The sequence below is a fragment of the Osmerus mordax genome, chromosome 2, assembly GCF_038355195.1.
Source record: "Osmerus mordax isolate fOsmMor3 chromosome 2, fOsmMor3.pri, whole genome shotgun sequence".
NCBI classification, from domain to species: Eukaryota; Metazoa; Chordata; class Actinopteri; order Osmeriformes; family Osmeridae; genus Osmerus; species Osmerus mordax.
In genome coordinates this window covers 17,777,510-17,798,524 of record NC_090051.1, presented here as the reverse complement: position 1 = coordinate 17,798,524, position 21,015 = coordinate 17,777,510, and the positions used below count along the sequence as shown (strand labels likewise).

At 51.3% G+C, this 21,015-nt stretch overlaps 1 protein-coding gene across 3 annotated transcripts in view; it reads left to right on the top strand.

Annotated features, from left to right (window-relative positions):
• ptpn4a (protein tyrosine phosphatase non-receptor type 4a) overlaps positions 1-20,801 on the top strand; it is a 33,829-nt gene extending 13,028 nt beyond the window's left edge. Inside the window, exons 3-27 of one of the 3 annotated variants that reach the window (XM_067255156.1) lie at positions 2,850-2,957; positions 3,389-3,431; positions 3,625-3,703; positions 4,450-4,494; positions 4,726-4,778; positions 6,944-7,064; positions 7,208-7,295; positions 7,489-7,577; positions 8,855-8,918; positions 9,731-9,903; positions 10,690-10,758; positions 11,208-11,342; positions 11,480-11,638; positions 13,390-13,546; positions 13,777-13,860; positions 14,204-14,260; positions 14,697-14,853; positions 15,048-15,214; positions 15,855-15,945; positions 16,093-16,154; positions 16,412-16,558; positions 16,693-16,821; positions 17,282-17,430; positions 17,632-17,767; positions 18,383-20,801. In XM_067255156.1, coding sequence (XP_067111257.1) covers positions 2,850-2,957; positions 3,389-3,431; positions 3,625-3,703; positions 4,450-4,494; positions 4,726-4,778; positions 6,944-7,064; positions 7,208-7,295; positions 7,489-7,577; positions 8,855-8,918; positions 9,731-9,903; positions 10,690-10,758; positions 11,208-11,342; positions 11,480-11,638; positions 13,390-13,546; positions 13,777-13,860; positions 14,204-14,260; positions 14,697-14,853; positions 15,048-15,214; positions 15,855-15,945; positions 16,093-16,154; positions 16,412-16,558; positions 16,693-16,821; positions 17,282-17,430; positions 17,632-17,767; positions 18,383-18,634 — 2,814 coding nt within the window. In that variant the 3' untranslated portion in view covers positions 18,635-20,801. Of the gene's footprint in view, positions 1-2,849; positions 2,958-3,388; positions 3,432-3,624; positions 3,704-4,449; positions 4,495-4,725; positions 4,779-6,943; positions 7,065-7,207; positions 7,296-7,488; positions 7,578-8,854; positions 8,919-9,730; positions 9,904-10,689; positions 10,759-11,207; positions 11,343-11,476; positions 11,639-13,389; positions 13,547-13,776; positions 13,861-14,203; positions 14,261-14,696; positions 14,854-15,047; positions 15,215-15,854; positions 15,946-16,092; positions 16,155-16,411; positions 16,559-16,692; positions 16,822-17,281; positions 17,431-17,631; positions 17,768-18,382 lie in introns of all 3 variants that reach the window. The other 2 variants (XM_067255155.1, XM_067255161.1) reach the window with 2 other exon arrangements.
• Positions 20,802-21,015: the final 214 nt, after the last annotated feature.

Below are 21,015 nucleotides of genomic sequence, written 5' to 3'. Positions count from 1 at the left end.
ACGGCTCAGTCGAGCGTGTCAGCGATGCCCACGCCGTCCCATGTCTGGGTGGAGACGGATCAGAAGAGGGTCGGCATCAAACGCTCTGTCTTTTGCGGATTATGTAAGCTTTCAGAGAATTGTCAAAGAATATGGTGACCCCCCCCCCCCCCCCCCTCACCACCACCACACGCACACACACACACACACACGCACTGTTTGATGTAATAACCATCTGCTTCCAGGGTTGCCTTGGCTACAGTACAGTATGGACCTATTAGGAGCTTGTGACACCGCTGTGAATCAATTACATGAATTAACATCAACTTCCCTCCAATTTCCTCCTCGGTCACACATCGATTTGTCCTATGCAGTTCCTGGAAAGGCGGCTCTGACAGAACAAGAGTTCAATTGATCCTCACTTGGCCAGGCCTTGCAGTAGTAGTCTACCATGCCTGCCTGCGCTGCTGACTGGGGAAGGCACAGAACAAAAGAGGGGGGGGGGGGGGCACGGGCACGGTGCTTGTCCCTCGCCCCTGCCCTCGCCCCTGCCCTCGCCGCTGCCCTCGCCGCTGCCCTCGCCCCTTCCCTCGCCCCTTCCCTCGCCCCTGCCCTCGCCCCTGCCCTCGCCCCTGCCCTCGCCCCTGCCCTCGCCCCTGCCCTCGCCCTCGCCCCTGCCCTCGCCCCTGCCCTCGCCCCTGCCCTCGCCCCTGCCCCTGCCCTCGCCCCTGCCTTAACCTCCACTCCCAGGGGACCAGAGAGAGACAGAAACGGAAACCTTGTGGAGCTGTGGAGGGCTGCTAATTTCTGGACAAGCTGCCTCATGTTTCGCTGCATTTTCGTCATTCCTCCTCTCCTCCGCATGCGCGAGCGTGCACACACACACACATACACATTCAATAGCCCCCTTTCCCCTCCAGCAGTGGGAGGCAATCTAGCTCCCTGTGTTAGAACAAAATTGTATGGGGTTAGACTTGAATGTCTATGTGAGGGAGAATAAGCCCAAAGTGACGATCTTGTCTCGCTCTCTCTCTCTCGCTCTCTGTCTCTCCACTCTCAAGATTTCTCTTTCCAGCCCACTTACAGAGGTGGGGGATTGATGAAGATCAACACAAAGACTGTTTGTTTCACCCAGACCAATCATTCTTCTCTGTTTCTCTCTCGTCTTCCTCTCTCTCTCACTCTCTCTCACTCTTGTTTACTCGTTCAGTTGTTCTCCCTCCCAACTCCCAGAGCTGTGATGTCAGAGCGCTGGTTGTTGGGGGATGGGGGGGGGGGGGGTCACAGCGTTAATCTAGCTCGCCCTGCTAACCCCAGACAGAGAGCAGCAGGGTAGCTCCACCCAGGCTGAGGGGACAGTTCCTAGTACTGTTTGATGTCACTCTGGTGGGTTCTAAGACAAGCCGTAGACAGCTCGGGGCCTGTGTGTGTGTGTGTGTGTGTGCCCCAGCCCACATTTAAATAATGCATGGCTCTTTGGTCTTGCCGTGGCAGCATTTGCACGTCTGTCTCTTGAGACTGCTTCCTGAGAGTGCACCCCCGCCGCCACAGTCCTACCACATCCAGTCAGACAAGCCACTTCAGACAGCCAAGACACTTCAAATAGCACACACACACACAGACGCGCGCGCGCGCACACTTAGAACCCTCTATGAATAGATGAGGAATTATAAGGTTAGAGGTCTTGGACTGGGGAAATGGGTACTTCCTCTTTTTCCTCCCTCAGACATGATTGCTAGATTCCTCTTCATGCTGGAGACCACAACACCTCTTATCTTGTCATGGTCATAACACTCGCTATCTCCCCTGGCGTTCACACGGGTCTCCCAGAGACGAGGGTTTAGCCACTCGAAAAAGTGAAGGTCAATTATTTTCTAAGACGTTTTCCAAAGATCTATTTTGAAAAGCGAAATGTGACTGTTCCATGCAAATCAGCTTCTTTGTCTGGGGACTTTTGAGTCATCTGAACGGGACTTTACACAGCTCAACCACTTCCCCTTTCCATCCCCCAAGGTTTCTAATTTATTCTTTAGTGGATACAGATAGTGGCAAAAAATGTGTAGCATTCAATTTTATTTATTTGGTTTAATGGTCCCTCTATAGTAAAACATGAATAAGCACTTCTGACATCTAGAGCAGGCTACTGCTCCATCAGTAATGGAGCAGTAGCAGTAAGCCGCAGAACAATGCCCTGAAGAAAGCGATCTAATTGGCTGAATAGGTGGAGAAAAGAGCTGTCTGATTGGCTAACTAGGTTACTGCTGGGCTCTCTCCGGTTATTTTGCCCGGTAACTTAGTCTTTTAGTGTTAAAAATGGCGTGTGTAGTGTGTAGATGCAGTATTAGAGAACCAGACTCCCAGCTCCCAGTCTCACATGCCCAGCAGAGAAGCTCTAATCGTGGGCCTCCACGCCAGGCGGATGGCCTGTCTTCCTGCCGCAGGGTTAAACCCAAGTGACAGGGCAAGGGGGAGGGCGGCTTTGTTTCCCCACACTGTCAGCACATGTTTGACAGCAGCTCTGAGCTGCCAGACGGATGGCTGCCCGCCTCCGAGCTCTGACACGACCCCCCCCCCCCCCCCCCCCCCCCCCACCACAGCCCTCCCTGAGGACCACCATGTCAACACTGACTGTCTCCCAGTTGGAAACACACACACACACAGGCGATAGAGGGTAGTGCTGGGCAGTGGGGGGAGAGGTGTTGGTCCTATTCTCGTGAGACCAATGGCAGCTAGACAGCGTTGGGCACAGGGCTCGAGACTAACTTGTTTCCTCACTGTCCCAGTCCCGTCCAGAAGTGCAAAACAAACCGTCCCGTAAACGCAAATAATCCCTCTGTCCCTTTCTGCTCTCCCCCGTTGTGTCCTCGCAGAAGCACGAGCACGGCCAGGCGCTGCTGGACGCCGTGTTCAGGCACCTGGAGCTGACCGAGAGGGACTACTTCGGCCTGCATCTGGCACATGACTCCTCCGACAGCCCGGTGAGTGCGCGCGGGTCGCAGGTCAGATGGGGGGGGGGGGGGGGGGGGGAGGTCTCTCGGCCGGAGAGACGCAGCGTGACCCCTCGAGACGGGAGCGGCGGTGACGTCCGTCGCTAACTCCCCCCCCCCCCCCCCGCGTCTGTCGTGTCTCGCCATCACCTTCGCCTAGCTCGACTGTTTACCACCCAGAAATGACAGTTGTTTTGAGAGGACTTAGAACGGACACGGAATGAAGTCCCGGCATGCAGTCATCGCCGTGTGTGTTTTGTGTGAGTGGTCTGTGATTATGTTGGTAGCTTCGGATGAACATGCCCCTGCTTTCCCCTCTCTGTGGCCACCCAGCCTGCCAGATGAATAATTGAGCAGCAGCAGTAGTGTTGCTGAGGAACTGTTATCGTTTCATTGAGCTTCTGCTCATCAATCTTTTACAGAGGTGGCTGGATCCTAACAAGCCCATCAGGAAGCAGTTAAAAAGTAGGTGGAATTCCTCCAGCATGGCAACAACAGTTTAGTCTAGCTGGAGAATCCTCGTGTGATTTGCTATGGTTTTGATTGCTGCATTTATCATTGTGTCGTTGGCAGATCATTTGGAAGAATAACCCTTACAGTGGTCTGCAAGAGCATTCAAGGAGGCTAAATTTGTCATCTCGACATCTTTTTTTTCCAGGGGGATCACCGCATAATCTAAGTTTCCGAGTCAAGTTCTTTGTGACGGACCCTAACAAACTTCAGGAAGAGTACACGAGGTGAGCCTGGCCTGGATGGGCCCTGGTGAGGTCATCCACCACAGTTAGCAGTGTTAGGCCGTTACACCGCACAGGACCTGAGCTGTGCTAATGCTCTTAATGAACTGGAATGGCCTGAGCTTGTCGCAGGCCTTAGGGGGATTTTAATGGCTTGCTACTAGGCAGTCTACGACTAGGATCAGCCAGGGGACCTTGGCTGCATGTCCTCCTACTGCCACACTATCATGCAGAAGCTCTCGTAAACATGTCAGTTTAACACCTTCAGTTAATCCTTGCCCTTGCAATGCAGGTACGTGTGTATCTTAATATTATTTCGGGGGGGGGGGTGATAAAAATAATCTGCTCCTTTATCATGGAGATAGTGACTCTTTATGGCCATGCCCGTCTTACACGGTGTGGCTCAAGGCGGTGAATGGCAGGAGTGCATGGTGGATTAACACAAGTTTCCACCACTAAATAGATGCCCCGCTATTTCTTATTCAATCCAGCCACTCAGGCATGGCCCTGGCCAGCCAGCCATAGCGAGTGGAGAACCACTTTGTAAATCTTAAGCTATAGAGGATCGGATGTGCCGAAGCACCTCCTTTTGCTGTCGCACACTCGCGTTAAGCAGCTACTCGCCACCTGCAAGATACCTGCTGCAGTCAAAGTGGAATGACTCGGGGAGAAAGTCGGAATGTTTAGTGTGGGTCTAGGATGTGCAGAGAACACGCCATGGTGTTTACGTTAATCGTTTGTCCTCCCAGGTACCAGTATTTCCTCCAGATCAAACAGGACATACTGACTGGAAGGTGAGCCGACTCGCTGTTGACACGCTACACCTACTATTGATATTACACACCTGTTCCATTCCATTTCAAAGCCACTGGAACACAAAATCCATTTGAACTCCCGTTCCAACCGTTATTGTCGTAGAATTTTCTGCTTAGAGCCGCTCTTTCCAAGATGCTATAGCTGCAGCTGTTTGGAGTTGTAAGGATTTCTAGATTGTTCCAGCTGAATAAATTGTGTGTGTTCCACAGACTGCCCTGTCCGCACAACACTGCTGCCCTCCTGGCCTCTTATGCTGTTCAATGTAAGTAATAATAATAATAACGGATTCATTTACGTTTAGTCATTTAGCAGACGCTCTTATCCAGAGCGACTTACAGTAAGTACAGGGACATTCCCCCGAGGCAAGTAGGGTGAAGTGCCTTGCCCAAGGACACAACATCAGTTTGCATGACCGGGAATCGAACTGGCAACCTTCGGATTACTAGCCCGATTCCCTCACCGCTCAGCCACCTGACTCCCTTCACTCGGCAGATGTCTGTTTTCCAAGGCCACGTACGGGGGGAGCGGGTTTGAACCTGGGAGCCCTTGGCCGCCAGGCAGATGATCAGGCCACACACTGCTGTGATGGTTTGATTCCTTAGCTTGTGGCATGGTAACACCAGGGTGTTGTGGTGAAAAAGCTGAAGGTCAGTTCATTTCTCAGCTAACACCTTGGAGTGCCCAGGCCAGCTCCACGCTCAGCCCTCAGCTCCACACTGGGAGACGGATGAACACATGAGCCAGCCAGCGGCTCTTCCACATCCAGCCCCTGGTCCAGTTGAGCTTAGCTCGGGTCTGTTGTGGCCTTCCCAAGACGCCGCATAGATCATGTTCACAGATGTGCAGACGCAGCCTTCCTGGGGGAGACCATTTTGTCTTGCCCAGAGACAGGCTTCAATGGTCATGGCATGACCTCTAGCCTGGGGTGTGTGTCTGTGTGTGTGTGTGTGTGTGTGTGTGTGTGTGGTGTATGTTATCTTCCAATGTCAGTCACCAGGGTGACCTGAATAATGACTCATGACAGATTGGTTTGTCCCGAAAGAGCTCTCTCTCTCTCTCTCTCTCTCTCTCTCTCTCTCATATCTCACTCACTTTCTCACGGTTTTCTCCTGCCTGTCTCTCTCTCTCTCCTCTCTCTCTCCTCTCTCTTTCTCCTCTCTCTCTCTCTCTCTCTCTCCTCTCTCTTCCTCCTCTCTCTCTCTCTCTCTCTCTCTCTCTCTCTCTCTCTCTCTCTCTCTCTCTCTCTCTCTCTCTCTCTCTCTCTCTCTCTCTCTCTCTCTCTCTCTCTCTCTCTCTCTCTCTCTCTCTCTCTCTCTCTCTCTCTCTCTCTCTCTCTCTTTCAGACAGTCTCCTCTCTCTCTCTCTCTCTTTCAGACAGTCTCCTCTCTCTCTGCCTCTGTCTTTCAGACAGAGTGTATGTGTCTCGGTCACTAGCTGTCTCACTCATTCAAGGATTTCTATGGGGAATTTCACTGCTCTTATCGGTCAGAGAAGGGATTTTAAATCAGACCTCTGACATCACATTTCTACACACGCTGTCAATGACTAAATGTACATAAACGAGCCCACTCAGTCCAGATCTCCACTCTGAATTCAACTCCCCCATTACCTTCTCAAATGTTTGAGGAAAGCGACCGTAAAGCTGTTTTATGTTGCTAATTGTATTTGTTTAACTCATCTCTAATGTTGATTACATTACACCTTGAGATGCATTCATTGGACAGTTAATGCATGTATTTTATGCTGCCGATTTCCAGTACATGTTTATATCCGCATTATGGCCCACAGGACTGCTTGCGGTTCCATTATTTATTTATCGTCCAAACTGGGATTGCGTCAATAAGTGAGTTTGATCGATCGTCTGGCCAATACGGCCCTGAGCCAGTGGTTGAGTGGAGCACTTTTATGAATTGAGGCCGCTTCACACAGTGCTGCAGGCTCCGGCGGTGTGTGGAGATCACAGCCTGGGCGTCCGGGGGAATTCTCCACTGCTCCTCTCTCTTTTCATTAGCAGCCCAAAGACCTCCTTAACGGCACGTCGATGCTCGCTTCGCTCCCAGGCTATTCTGGGACTGCATTGATACAACCACGGGCCATCTGCCATTATGGGATCTGCTGCCTAACAGTGCGATGCTGCACGTGCATGTGATCTACGTTTACGTATCAGACTGGACAATCCCGATACCCTCAGAGGGGGAATGCTGCACTGATGACCATCCTTTACTGTATCGGCACTCACTGGATATTTCTCTCCACCTTACCCCTTTCCCGCCATGGTCCCACCTTTTGGTGTGACTCTCTCTCTCTCTCTCTCTCTCTCTCTCTCTCTCTCTCTCTCTCTCTCTCTCTCTCTCACTCTGTCTCTCTTTGTCCCACTCACCCCATTCCCTCTTACCCCCCCCTCTTCTCCTCTCCCCTGTTGTATAGCTGAGCTAGGGGACTACAATGACCTGGACCATGCTCCTGGTTACCTAACAGAGTTCAGCTTCATCCCCAGTCCTCCCCAGGGCTTTGACAAGGAGGTCACCAAACACCACCAGCAGCACAGGTACCTCACAAAAGTTGTACACACACACACACACCACACACACACACACACACACACACACACACACCACACACACACACACCACACACACACACACACACCACCCTCTCATACGCATCCTCTCTCTCTCTTTCCCCCCTCAGTGGTCTATCTCCTGCCCAGTCAGAGTTTAATTACCTGAACACAGCACGGACGCTGGAGCTCTATGGAGTGGAATTGCACTATGCAAGGGTGAGCGTGAGCGAGAGAGTGTGAGATTTTCCGTGTTGCGTTTGCGCCCGGAGCCCCCATCCAAGCTCGGATCTGCTACATGCTAAAACTCCTCATCCACAGTGTTCCTCATTGAGGAACATGCCCCTCCCCCCACCTTCCTCACGCCCTCCTCCTCTGCTTTCCCTCCTTCTCCCTCTCTCCTCTGTTCCAGGATCAAAGCAACACAGAGATTTTAATTGGGGTGATGTCGGCAGGGATCGTGGTTTACAAGAACAGGGTACGAATCAACTGCTTCCCATGGTGAGTGAGAGCCTCCAGACTTCCTCCACTGTCCCTGCTGGGGACAGCAGCCTGGGTCTGGGCTCCAGTCAGCGGTCAGTCCACCTGCTTCCTGGGGGAGATAGAGCCGTATCCCAGCGGCTGTCAACATGACTCACGGTCCGAGTTCAGATTTGAGGGAAAGATTACGGTTGGCTCAAATCATGGGATGAAAGCAGAATGAAGCTGATGAACAGCTCGCCGGCACCCCACACAGTGACGGTTTACACAGCTCCGTATTTCTGTGTAAACCGTCATTCCCTGAAGCCCCCCTTCAGAAGAGATACCATGGGGTTTAGGATGTAGCTCTGATCATCTCTCAGGCCTAATGCTGGGATTCTTCGAAATCTTTGATATTCAGCAGAGTTGATGTTGTTCCCATTAATGTGAGCCCGGGGTTGGACGGCACATCCCAAATCCCCACAAGACTAGTGCTAATCCAACCCCCCACCACCAAGTCGACACACACTATACATACAATAACACCCCCTGCCCCCTCACACTTACAACCACACACACACACTTGCCCCACTCCACCCCAAAAACATACACACCCGCACGCACCATCCAATGTCAATACCCCCTGACCCCCCCCATCCCCATCGCCTGTCCTGAGAGCCAGCTGCCTGCCTCGGCCACATATTCTAGAACACACAGGGGCTCAGATGCTTTCCAAGCAGGCTAAATTTAGGGCTCCCTGACGGTGGTGTGTTTTCGCAACAGCTGTCCCACCAGCGTCACGCGAGAAGGCATCGCTCTTATCGACCGCTTGCCCCCCCCCCCTCCCCGCCCGCCATGTGCGGCGCTCCTGGCGGGAAGAGTGGACGCCCCGCTTTGTGTGGAACAGAGCGATCTGAGAAGGGAGTCGTGAGGTTTCTGCCTCTCTCCTATTTATGTTCACAACAGCCTGACAAATGAGCATCGCTTAGACGGGGCATGACTCACTGCCTCGGAAAGTGTACGTGTGTGTGTGTGTGTGTGTGTGCGCGTGCAGAATTTCCCTCTGCGTGTGCGAGTGCACGCGCACTAACAAGCGTCTGTGTGCGAGTAAGAATGTAAAATATATTTAGCCGTGCAGTGAGTCATGCAGTAGTGGGAGCGGGAGGTGGGCTGGGGGGGGTGGGGGGGAGGGGATTAGAAGGCTGATCAGGAGACATTTTCCTGTCAGCTGTGCTGCTTTTGATTGCTGCCATGGAGGGGACCCTCGACTGTCACACGCAGACACACTCACTGTCGCGTCTGTCTCCGCCCCCCCTCAGGTTGAAGATCGTCAAGATCTCCTTCAAGTGCAAGCAGTTCTTTATCCAGCTGAGGAGAGAAGTGGTGGGTACTCAAACCTGGGGGGGATCTGTGTGTGCATGCTGGGGATTAAGGTGGGGGAAATCGGATCCTCGCCGCATTATAGGATGCCTTGAAAAAGGTCAATGTGTCGCAACGACGGTGACCATAACCCAGGCCTGATGGAACAGCTGACCAGAAGCTACTGACCCTCTCGCTACCTCAAGTCATTAATTTTATGCTAATCCAACTGTGTGTGGGTGTGTGCACATATGTGCTGCGTGGTTGATGGATTCCTGAAAAACACCCCCACCCCTATTTCACTCACACACACACACATACACACAGAGACAGACTTAATAATAGATATGGGGAAGTTCTTTATCCAAAGCAGTTGTACTAAAAGCCTGTCCTCAATGGTGTCAGCATGGATTATTAATGTGTAGATGGGGGGGGGGGGCTGAGTAAGGGAGATTGGACTGGTCATGTGAGTGTGGGTCACAGCACACATTTTAAGAAAAGCAAAAACAAACCAGTGAATTCATTTCCCTCCCCCTCTTCACTCTGTGGACCGTTCTCCAGTCAGCGATGAGGAGTCCCCAGTTCACCCCAGAGCAGACGCTGTGTTTACAGCCTCCAGACAGAGACGCACCCCTGCTGTCTGTGTCCTCGTGTGACAAACCCCGGCAGATAGGAGCTGGAAATCCTAAACCAATAACCCTCTCCCTCAGATGTACACAGGAACCCCAACTCATACACTTATTTTATTTTTCTCTCTTTTTTTCTTTTCTTCTCTCTTCCCCCCATTTCCTTCTCCACCTTCCTGTTCCTCTCGTCTCCCCCTCCTCGCCGTCCAGAACGAGACGCGGGAGACGTTGTTGGGTTTTAACATGGTCAACTACCGGGCCTGTAAGAACCTGTGGAAGGCCTGTGTGGAGCACCACACCTTCTTCCGTCTGGACCGGCCCGTCCCGCCGCAGAAGAACTTCTTCGCCCACTACTTCACCCTGGGCTCCAAGTTCCGCTACTGGTAAGGCTAGGGCTCCCAGCCCGCTCTCTCCCCCAAAAAATTTTGGGGGGGTATTTTCAGTTATTTTATAGTGACAGTTAGAGAGACACAGGAGAGGGAGGAAGAGAGAGGACTGACTTGCAGGAAATGACCCAGGTTGGCACGTGCTCCACCCTGTGAACCACAGGGGGGGCTCCACCCTCTCTCTCTTGCACACGCACACGCAGTACATACTTGGAACCCTACTGTATCTTCCACTAAGGCAGAAAAGCTGTAAAATGTTTGCTAGATTATGAGAAGCCAGTGCAATCATTCGTCAGTGAATGGGGAAATGGGTTAGCGGTTGCTCACTGTGTACACACTGCCGGGTGAATATGTGAATTATTGATGTCTCCCCCAAAAAACAGAACTTTTTTTTGACAGTCCTCTGAAATACTTTTTTTTTTTTTGGTCTCCTATGGTCATTTTGGGGATGTAGGTTTTCAATTATTCAGTTAGTTTCACTTCATGGATGATGTTTGGAAATATATTCAAGAAACTCACATTGTTGATGGTTGGGAATAATTGCAACCTGGTTTTTAGCTGCACTGAGGTGATCTTCCAGATGGTCATTTTTTTCCCCCAGCCAAAATCACAAAGAAGCTTCCCCCCCCCCCCCCCCCCACGAAAAAATTTGTGAAAAGCTGAAATAGTTTTGGAGTCGTGCATGATTGACTCACGAGTGACAGAAGATAGTTGTTTTTGAGATTCTGGCTTTGAACGCCGCTCTAACATTGACGTAACGTCCTTTCAACGTTGGCTCTGCAGCGGCCGGACAGAGGTGCAGTCGGTACAGTACGGCAAGGAGAAGGGCATCAAGGACCGCGTGTTCGCCAGGTAAGAGAACACACCACAAAGCCCCTCAGCATGGGAGAGCTTACCACCAGCTAGCCAAAGAAAGAGCAGCCGTGCCTGAACGGGAAGCCAGTCCCTTGTTCTGCCTCGGCGCCAGGGTGGGGATGGAGAAGAGGGAAGTCTAATTAGCTCTTCTTTAGCTGCCTATCAGTCGTGTTCCCTGCGGGCGTAGGCGAGCACGGATGAGCACGTTGATGGGGCCGTCATCACTCCCCCCCCCCCCCCCCCCCCCCCCCCATGGTCCTTGGCTCTAAGCTGCTAGACGTGTACACCTGGCCTTCAGAGCGACCCTGTCCACCGCCCAGCCCCCGACTCTGTCCCTCACAGCCACACATGCTCAGTGAGACTGTCCCTTCCGACAGTTAAGGCCGGCGTCCTTTTGCTTCTCGTGTCATGTCGGAGAGAGTCACCGTTACTGGCTGTCTGTGCAGGTCGCCCAGCAAGCCGCTGGCCAGGAAGCTGATGGGCGGGACGGACTGGGAGACGGTCAGCCGGAACTCCCTATCAGACGAGCGCCTGGAGACCCAGAGCCTGCCCACGCGCTCGCCGCCCGGAACGCCCAATCAGTGAGCAGAAGTCCCCCCACCCCCCCTTTAGACCACCTTACTGTCGATCCGAAGGGGTCCCGGCGCTGTGCTAGTGTGTGTGTGTGTGTGAGAGGCCGAAATGGGACCAGCGTGCGTCTGTGTTTTTGGTACAGCAGGAAGTCGCTGTTCGCTCAGGAGGGGACGCGCACGCGGCCGTCGTCCATCGGCCACCTGGTGGACCATGTGATCCACACGTCGCCCAGCCTTCCCGTCTTCTCCAATCACAAGTCTGCCTCCTCCACCCAGGCCAACAGCATCAGCCTGGACTCCACCCCGTGAGTCGAACGAAGCGCCCTAAAAGACACTCTGGGCTCGACCGAGTGTTACCCAGCCCTAATGCCTTTCGCACTCTCCCGCCGCTCAGCAAAGACAATAAACAAATGAACAGTGGGAGAGTTGTCTTTTCCTGTGACACATCGCCATTCTTGGTCATTAGCCGGAGAGTCGATGACTCTGCATAATATGATTCCACTGTTAAAATCTCCCACAAACAGACTCAACACAAACAAGCCACAGTTTAATTTGGGGCTGACAGTACTAGTGCCATGCTGTCTGCCCCAGCTGCTGAAACGGCTGCTTTTTTATGGTTTGACTGTGTGTGTGTGGCTTTCAGTGACGGTTCACACCCTTTCCAAATGTCATTTAATGAGCCTAAATGGAAAGGCAGGCCTTTGAAAAGCAGCAATAAAATGTGTTTACAGCTTTGGGGGCATGGGGAGCCGTGTCTCTGTGTGTGCGTGTTTGTGTGTGTGTGTGTGTGTGTGTGTGTGTGTGAGAGAGAAAGAGAGTGAGTTTGTGTGTGTGTGTGTGTGTGTGAGAGAGAGAGAGTGTTAGTTTGTTTGTTAAACACATTTCGACCTGTGCCCTGGCCTTGACTACCCCTGGGGTCTGTTACGTACCCCACTGCTACTGTACCAGTACGGGGTTATCAGCGCACACTATCCTAAACCCTCTCTGACAGCGCCTGGCCCGTTACCCTGCACTACAGTAGGAAACGGGGCACATCTCAGCTTGAAATAAGCATGAAATAACATGTATCTGCCACCTACACATTGTCAATACCACCCAGTCATACACACACACACACACACTACCATATGCACTTTCTTTCTCGGCTATTTAATTCCTGCCTGACAGACACACACGCACACACACACATTCCCCGCCAAGCCGTTTGCTCATCTTTCTGTCACTGATCCAGAAGATGACATAACCACCTGCTCTCTCTTCCTCAGCGTGACACACACACACACACCCTGCTCCCTCTTCCTCAGCGTGCATGCACTGCTGCTGGATCACCGTGGCACACACACTCACACCCTGCTCTCGCTTAAAGACATGAAGACAACCATATTCTGTGTCACTTAGCCACACCTCGGGTAGGAGAGAACGGCAGTCGGTAGAAAGGCTGTTCTCTCTGAAGAGCACGGTGGAGCTGAGATGTTAGGGAATACTTCCTGTGTTCACATGAGCCATGAACCTGCAAAACACCTGATTGGCTGACCTCAGCCTGACCTGCCTGAGCTGGGACTGGGATCAGCAACCACAGCCGGTGCATAAACCTCCGTAGAATCATAAAAACGTCACAATAGCTAGAGGAAAACAAATGGGGTCCGGTCCGTGGCCGGCCTGTACACTCTGTAACGTGTCCATTATTTAGAGCAGAAAGGGTGCTTGCTAGAGGACACCTACCACAACCTAGCCATTCTCTGGCCTCAGACGCTGTGTGTGTGTTTGCTGGGAGCGCCTGTCTCTTCAGCGGTGCCCCCCCCCCCCCCCCCCTGCTCCCTCAGTGCCCCTACGTGACTCCTGTGCTGTGACACCAGCTGCCCTCACAGGAGGCCAAGCCAACACTGTGCGCTGTGACTGGACCAGGCCTCCTCTAGCATCCACACACACACGCTCACGCTGTCCCTTTGTGAGAAAGGGTCAGTTCATCTGGGGAGTAGAATTCATGTTGGATGACTCACAATGGTGTCATCTGTCATAGGTGTGCTGGAACTAATGTGTGTGTGTGTGTGTGTAGCTCTCCAGAGACGGTGGACGGCCCACCCCCGGCCCTCCCCCCCAAGCAGTCGAGGAAGAACATGAGCCAGATAATCCAGGCCCACTCCCAGCAGAGTCTCCTTGACAACCACATCAACGAGATGTATGACGTCCCCGTGGCAACCGACAAGACCACGGTAAGACCACCCAACCGTCACTTTTACCGCCCGGGGCTTTTTTCACAGTGGCCACAAGGGTAATGCGATTGCCGTTTGCACTAGATTGGTACATTGAACACCAACAGCCTGACCGAAAGCCCACCACAGGCTGTTCCTCAAGGTTTTAGGTTTGAGTCACCGTTATGACCAAACTGTATAAGCTGCCCTCCAAGCTGTCATGGGACTGACTGTCCTGTGTCCCTGTGCAGCTGAACGGTGTTGTTCCTCATGACAATCTGGTCCTGATCAAGATGAGGCCAGACGACAACGGACGTTTCGGCTTCAACGTCAAGGTGAGAACGGGACGACTGTGCCCGAGTACTGGAGAACAGCCGGCTTCAGCCCTGGTCCTCAGGGCCCACCGGCCTGTATGTTTGACGTGTTTCCCTCCTCCAACGCACTTGACCCGAACGAACGATCGTCATCGAGCTTCTGCAGAGCTTGATAACGACCCTTTGTTTTAATCAAGTGTTTTGGAGCAGGGGAAACACGTCAAACATACAGGCCGGTGGGCCCTGAGGACCAGGGCTGAAGGTCGCAGCTGGAGAGCATTCAGCCTCATGTGGGGAAGGTCCGAGAGGATGCGTTGGGTTGGAGAGGGAGGTGAGGTGTAAACCTGTGTTGGTCTCCTTCCAGGGAGGTGCAGATCAGAAGATGCCCATCATCGTGTCCCGGGTGGCCCCGGGCACCTCGGTACGTCATGGCAACACAGCGTGCACACGCATGTACACACGCACAAACGCGCACACTTCACTTTCATTCAGCAGACACCTTTTATCGGTGATGTGCTGTACAGGGGGGCTTTTAAACCCTTGAGCTATATCCTCACAGATGGGCACTCACACTCCTTCTTTGTCTTTTTAGAGATTTTTGTAAGTAATCCGTCTCTCTTCATCAGCCCCGCCTCTATCACCTCACTCCTAGTCTGAAACACCTCATTGTGTAAAAATAGAAGGCAACTGTTCTGTGTGCTTGAGAATGTACCCGGCTGTGTTTGTCTTCACTGACTGGAAGTCTTAACCAGTGCTGGGAAGATGATGTGACTGCAGTGAGGACTCATAGGAGCGGTATTCATCCATGCTGTCGACCCCCCCCCCCCTCCCCCCCCTGTTCTCCTGTCCACCTGCAGGCGGATTTGTGCGTCCCCCGTCTGAACGAGGGCGATCAGGTGGTCCTGATCAACGGGCGGGACATCTCCGACCACACCCACGACCAGGTGGTCATGTTCATCAAAGCCAGCTGTGAGAGCCACTCTGGAGAACTCATCCTGCTGGTCAGACCCAACGGTGAGGCTCGGCACGGTGAACGGCTGGGGTGGAGGGAGGGAGGGAGGGCTCGCGTGGAAAAACGAAGGATTGGCTCCCCCTGTAGGAATGGGTTGCGTCGTTCTAGTCCCAGCGAGCGGAGTCATGTCGGAGTAACTCTGGAGGTAAATCTGGTGTGTGTGTGTGTGTGTGTGTGTGTCCCTCTGTCTGTGCAGCCATCTACGATGTAGTGGAGGAGAAGGCCGACTCGGAGCCAGACTTCCAGTACATCCCAGAGAAGTGTCCCCAGGACCCGTCCCATCTGGACCAGGACGCCTGGAGGGACTCCATGGCCACCCTGAGGGAGGGACTGGCCAGCGGCGCCATACTGGCCCAGTTTGACGTAAGTACCAACTTCACTGGTTCGGCCACTCTCCCTTTTATCCCCCCCCCCCGTTGTTTGATTTTGTTGTGAAGGCAGAACCAGCAGCCTCCATAATGAAGGTGCTGTGGCCCTCCTGAGTGAGCCGCTCCAATGATTTCCTCATCCGCAGTCTGATGACTTCCTGTTTTCAGCACAATGCCCTTAAGTACTTCCTGCCCCTGTGTGTTATTAGGGGGTGTTATACAATGCTGTGAGGGTCAAAGGAAACGCAGGCACACAAACACACTTACAGATACTCGGCGCACACACGCACACATATGCAGATGCACGTGAAAGCACACACAGATCCAAGTTCTATTTGAGTGCTTATTTGTTCTCCGTGCTGTGCATGTGTACAGTGTGTACACTTACGTTGCGGTCTTTTTATGAATTCCCTGCACAGCAGGTGAAAGCAGCTTAGGCAGAGATTGTGTCCTCGCAGTCAGAGCGGACTATCTCCGGCTTGTTCCACTGTCGCTTCATGTAGACCGCCCCTCTCAGATGTTTCCATGAGTTGCCCGCCTGCTTCCGTCCTCCACAACAAGCTGTGTTTAGTTAGCGGGGCTGCGGCTGAGGTGGTTCACTGTGTCGTCCTCTGTGTGTTTCCCCCCCCTCACAGCAACTCTACAGGAAGAAGCCCGGGATGACCATGTTGTGTGCCAAATTACCTCAGAACATTTCCAAAAACCGTTACAGAGACATCTCGCCCTGTGAGTAGCTCTCCGGATGAGTCTCAAGCCTCAACAAGACGTCTTTAGAGATACGTTTATGGAGTCCTTGTCGGCTCAGTTGGTGAATCTGCATTCAAACTCTCCTCTTTCCCTCTTTCTCTTCCATATTATTATTTGTTTTTTTAGATGATGCCACTCGGGTCATACTGAAAAGCACAGATGACTACGTCAATGCAAATTACATCAACGTGAGTGGGTCTTTGTTTTGCCAGTCCTGTTTAGAACCCTGCGCTCCTCCCACACCTGTGATGAAGGCTTTGTTCTTCCGTGCTAAAACAGCCGTCACGCTTGCTGGCTCGGACCGATAATCAGTCGTACCCGCTAAGGTTTTTGAAATGGATACATTCTCACTTGCCCACACACTCCTCCTCTCCCAGTGGTGCACACACACACACGCAAGCACACACAGAAAATCTTACCCGTTTTCTGTTTTCTCGCCTCTCAGATGGAGATCCCTGCGTCGAGTCTGATCAACCGGTACATTGCGTGCCAAGGCCCTCTGCCCAACACATGCCCAGACTTCTGGCAGATGACGTGGGAACAGGGCTCCTCCATGGTGGTCATGCTCACCACGCAGGTGGAGAGAGGACGGGTACGTCAGCACCAAACACACACACACACACAAATGAATGAGCGAGCGCGTGCTTCCCGGGAGGGTCGTTTTGGACGGCGGCAGGGAGGCGTTGACGTAGTTGATGGTGTGTTGGTCCTGTCTCCTGTCCCCAGGTCAAGTGTCATCAGTACTGGCCCAACCCAGACTGCAGCGCCACCTACGGGCCCTTCCAGGTGGCCTGTCACGCCGAGGAGGGCAACTGTGCCTTCCTGGTCAGGGACATGACGCTCACACACCTGGAGGTAGCGTTCGCTCGCTCTCCTCCGCAGGGCACTTATCATCTGGGGGTTTCATCCAGTCTGTTGGGGAGCAAATTCGATAGCTTTTTATCTGATGGAATATGGTCTTTAGCCTGAGGGTGTTGTCATCTTTCCAAAAGGGGGGATTTTATTGACCGTGACCGCAAGTCAGATGATTTAGTCTGAGCAGCGAAGTGACGATAGGAGAGCATACTCAAATAAGCTGTTTTAGTTGCAACCACTTTTAACCAGCGAGGATTAGCTGTTCTGAGTGTTTCCATGGTGACCTGTGTGGGTTGTTCTTTTTCTGGCTCGCGCAGTGCACATACCGGATCTTTGTTACCATGGAACTCTCACGAGGCAGCATCCCTTTTCGTTCCGCCTGTTCTGTGTTACCATGGAAGCGTGGATGGATGGCCACCTCTGACTGTCTTTTGGGTCTGTGTGGTTGCCTTGGTTACAGAGCGAGGAGAGTCGCGAGCTGACTCAGATCCAGTACCTGGCCTGGCCGGACCACGGGGTTCCGGACGACTCCACAGACTTCCTGGACTTTGTGACGCTGGTGCGGAGCAAACGAGCTGGAAAGGATGAGCCCATGGTGGTCCACTGCAGGTGGGACTACGCAGGGTCACGCTCCGGGGCCTGATTGTCACTTTGAACATTGGTCTTGAAGACATTGGTGGTTCGGGCTTTCGGAACGATTATTGATGAGAACATAAATAGTGGCCTACTTCGGGAAGTCGGATGATCTCGGTTTTGTTCCTCCCTTTCTCTCGTCCCCCTGTCTGTCTCTCCCTCTCCGCCTCCTTGCAGTGCGGGGATTGGTCGGACGGGAGTGCTCATCACCATGGAGACGGCGTTGTGTCTGATGGAGTGCGGTCAGCCTGTGCATCCTCTTGACATCGTCCGAACCATGAGGGACCAGCGGGCCATGATGATCCAGACCCCAGTAAGAACCCTCCTCTTCCTTTCCCCTTCTCCCCCCCCCTGACCTGCTCCCCTCCCCTGTCTACTCTCCTCCTCTCCATGTAGAGGATTATCTCGCCTTGATTGAGTGGGATTGTCTTCTCCCTCCCTATTGTTAATGTCTGTGGTAAATGTTCAATTGTTACCATCTACGAATGAAACTATTGTGGCATAACAATGGTTCATAGAACAATGGGCCTAAGACTCCCATTTGGGCTGGATGCACGGGGGTTTTCTCCAGGCGTGGGGAGCATGTAAGTCTCCTGTGCCGTATCTGTTTAGTTGGAACCGCATAGAATTACAGACTTAAATCCGAATGACATGTTTCTCAATCAGATTCTGAGAAGCAGCTTGTCAGTCACTCAGGGAATCTTTTGAGGGGAGGTCCACTATGGAAACTAATTTCTTCAGAACGATGTCTTCATCTATTTCAGTGATGTCTTGAGTCTCTCTGTACGCTCGATAGTCTGTCAGTCTCTTGGTTTTGGAATTCTGTTTAGACCCATCATCCAGATAACTGGGTTGGAGCATTGATGACAGTGAGGTTGTGATGATGATTCAAGTGTAACATCCCTCCCTCCCTTCACTCTCTCTACAGAGCCAGTACAGGTTTGTGTGTGAGGCCATCTTGAAGGTGTACGAGGAGGAGCTGATCAAGCCGCTGAAGGCCAACCTCTACCAGAGAGAGACTGAAGAAGACAAGCAACAGCAGGAGGAGGAGGAGGAGGAGGTGGTGGATTCAATGGAGGAGCAAGAGGAAGAGGAAGAGGAGGCGGAGGACGCTAGCGTTGCTAGTGTGACCAGCGTTACCAGTGTGACCAGTGAAAACGGCTTGACCCCTGACCCTTGACCCTTTGGACCTGACCCTGGGGTCACCCGTGAGGGGCCCTGGAGACTGGGCCAGCAGAGAGAACAAAGCACTGTTGCACTTTACACCGACAAACAAACAACAGAAAGTCATTGACTAAAGAATCCTACTATGTTTAATAGTTACCATTAGGGACATTGTGTTCAGGTTAACAAAACAAAAAAAGAGTACGAACATAAAAAAACAAAACATGGAATTGCTGTAGTGCCATAAGTAAAGAAGGGCAGGGATGGAGGGAGGGACGGAGGGAGTAATAGATGGATTGATAGATGAATGGATGGATGGATGGAGGGAGGGAGGGAGTGTTTTTAAATGAGGTTCCCCCCTCAGTGAGTCTGCTAGACGGACATGCCTTTTTACTCAATGTCCTTCTAGCTGATTGAGAAATAACCGTATCTTTTTTTCAAAGAGTATTTATTGTGATTTAGTTTGTGTCAAACCCTGTCCACTGAACAAAAGTGTGTTAGTACGAGTCTAGCTTCATGCTTTCCAAACAAAATCGTAGTTAGAGAAGCCGTGGTGTGATTATTTTATTTCTTCTTTTACTTAGTGGAAAAAATGTGTTTTTAATTTATTGTTCTTTTTGTTTTGCTTTCTTGTTGAATTTCTGACATTAGACAGACACCTAAGAGCACTTTGTCTAACCCAGGCTAACTCTGAGGCTGTGAACATGCTACATTCTGGTACTTGCAATGATCAGCCAGGTGCCATTGATTGGCAATGGACTCATTGGCATGACTTTCCAGCTGGTTAGCGTATCGTAGCTTCGTCTGGGTTTTGAGCAGGAGGATCAAAACTATCTCCCAGATAAATCAAGCTTAAAAATGGGAAATACTGACCTTTTATTTCTGCTTCTCACAGTTTTTCTTTGCGTGTCTGTCTTTTTAGAATGTAGAGAACACAAGCCAGCAACACTAAGAGTATTCGACTAATAATCTCTCCCGTTTTTTGATAATTAAAATGGTACTTTTAAGGTTTCAAGGCACATTCTTTTGTTTTGTTCTTATTGGAGATGATAATCGCCTAGAATGATTAAGGTACAGACTGCTGGGCATTCATAGTACAAGACTGAATCAGTACATGTTTCTTCTAGAACATCAGGCAACACGAGTGCTTATTTTGATTACTAGCTCCTGAAATGGAGCAGGTTGTTAATAGTTTCAGGTTCCCTCCTCATTGTGGGGGCTGTTTCTTGCTTTGTTCTATTACCTGTTGCCATTCAGGCTCAGTAGGTGAGGCAGTGCCACCCTCTCCAATGCACTCTACTGCACAACCAAACTGCCATGTCTGTCTGTCAGAGAGAGTGTCTTAATGCCTGTGTGTGGGTGTGTGTATGTGTTCATGTGCAGCCATTTGTATAGTTCTGTGATGTGTGTATGTGTGTGTTTGTGATGCAGCAGTTTCTGTTGTGTGTTATTTGGTGCTGCTATGGCTGTGCCCCATCATTATGTAAACATTAGCTCTCCCTTCCCCCCTGATAGAAGTTATCATGGTACCATGTTAGCTGTCTGGAGATAGCCTGCCTGAAAACCTGAATCTTTGTGACTTATCATCCCAAACATGCAGAGGGCTTAACAGCCCCGCCTCTCCCCCCTCAGCTTGGGTTCCATCGAATGGAGTCATTCTGTTTTTATTCAATCTTCCAGTATCATCCTCTCCTTTGATCACACATCAATCCCATTATCTCTCTTACAGTGAGCCTCAGAGGCAAATGACACACCTATACACAACTTGGGGATATCAGGGCCATCAAATGTAAGTGCTCATGTCTGGTGTGGAGCTTTGTTCAGTGTGTTGTGGTATTGGATAATGGGGTCGTTTTGGGTCAATATGGTAAAATATCTATGGATGAGGAGAAGGAAAAGGGGGTTTGAGGGGAGGTTGAGGCTGGTTGATTTATATTTTTGTAAAGGAACCAGTTCTTGCCTCTTGGGAAAGGTCAGCACTTTGCAGGTGTCGGAGCAGCAGTTAATGTTACTGCATACAGAAAGTGATGTTTTATTTTATTTGTTTTGTTTTTAAGACACCTGTAGGGAACCAAACTTCAAACTACACAGTGCCACTTGTTAATTTTGTGTAAATAATTCTAGACCATGTAAATACAATGTTGTATATGAAAAAAATCTTTAAAATAAAAGGGAAAATCTTTTGTGAGTTGAAAATTTGTTTTTTATAATATTGATCCATCTCTGTGTTAATAAACTTAATGATTATTTCTAAGAATCACTAAAATTCCCTAAAATTGTGACCAGTGGGGTGCGCTGTTGTTAAACGGAGATGACAATCAACAGACAGTGACGGAATCACGACTATGTTGGGTGGTATCATTTTATTATTATAAGTTATAGACAAGACGTACATTT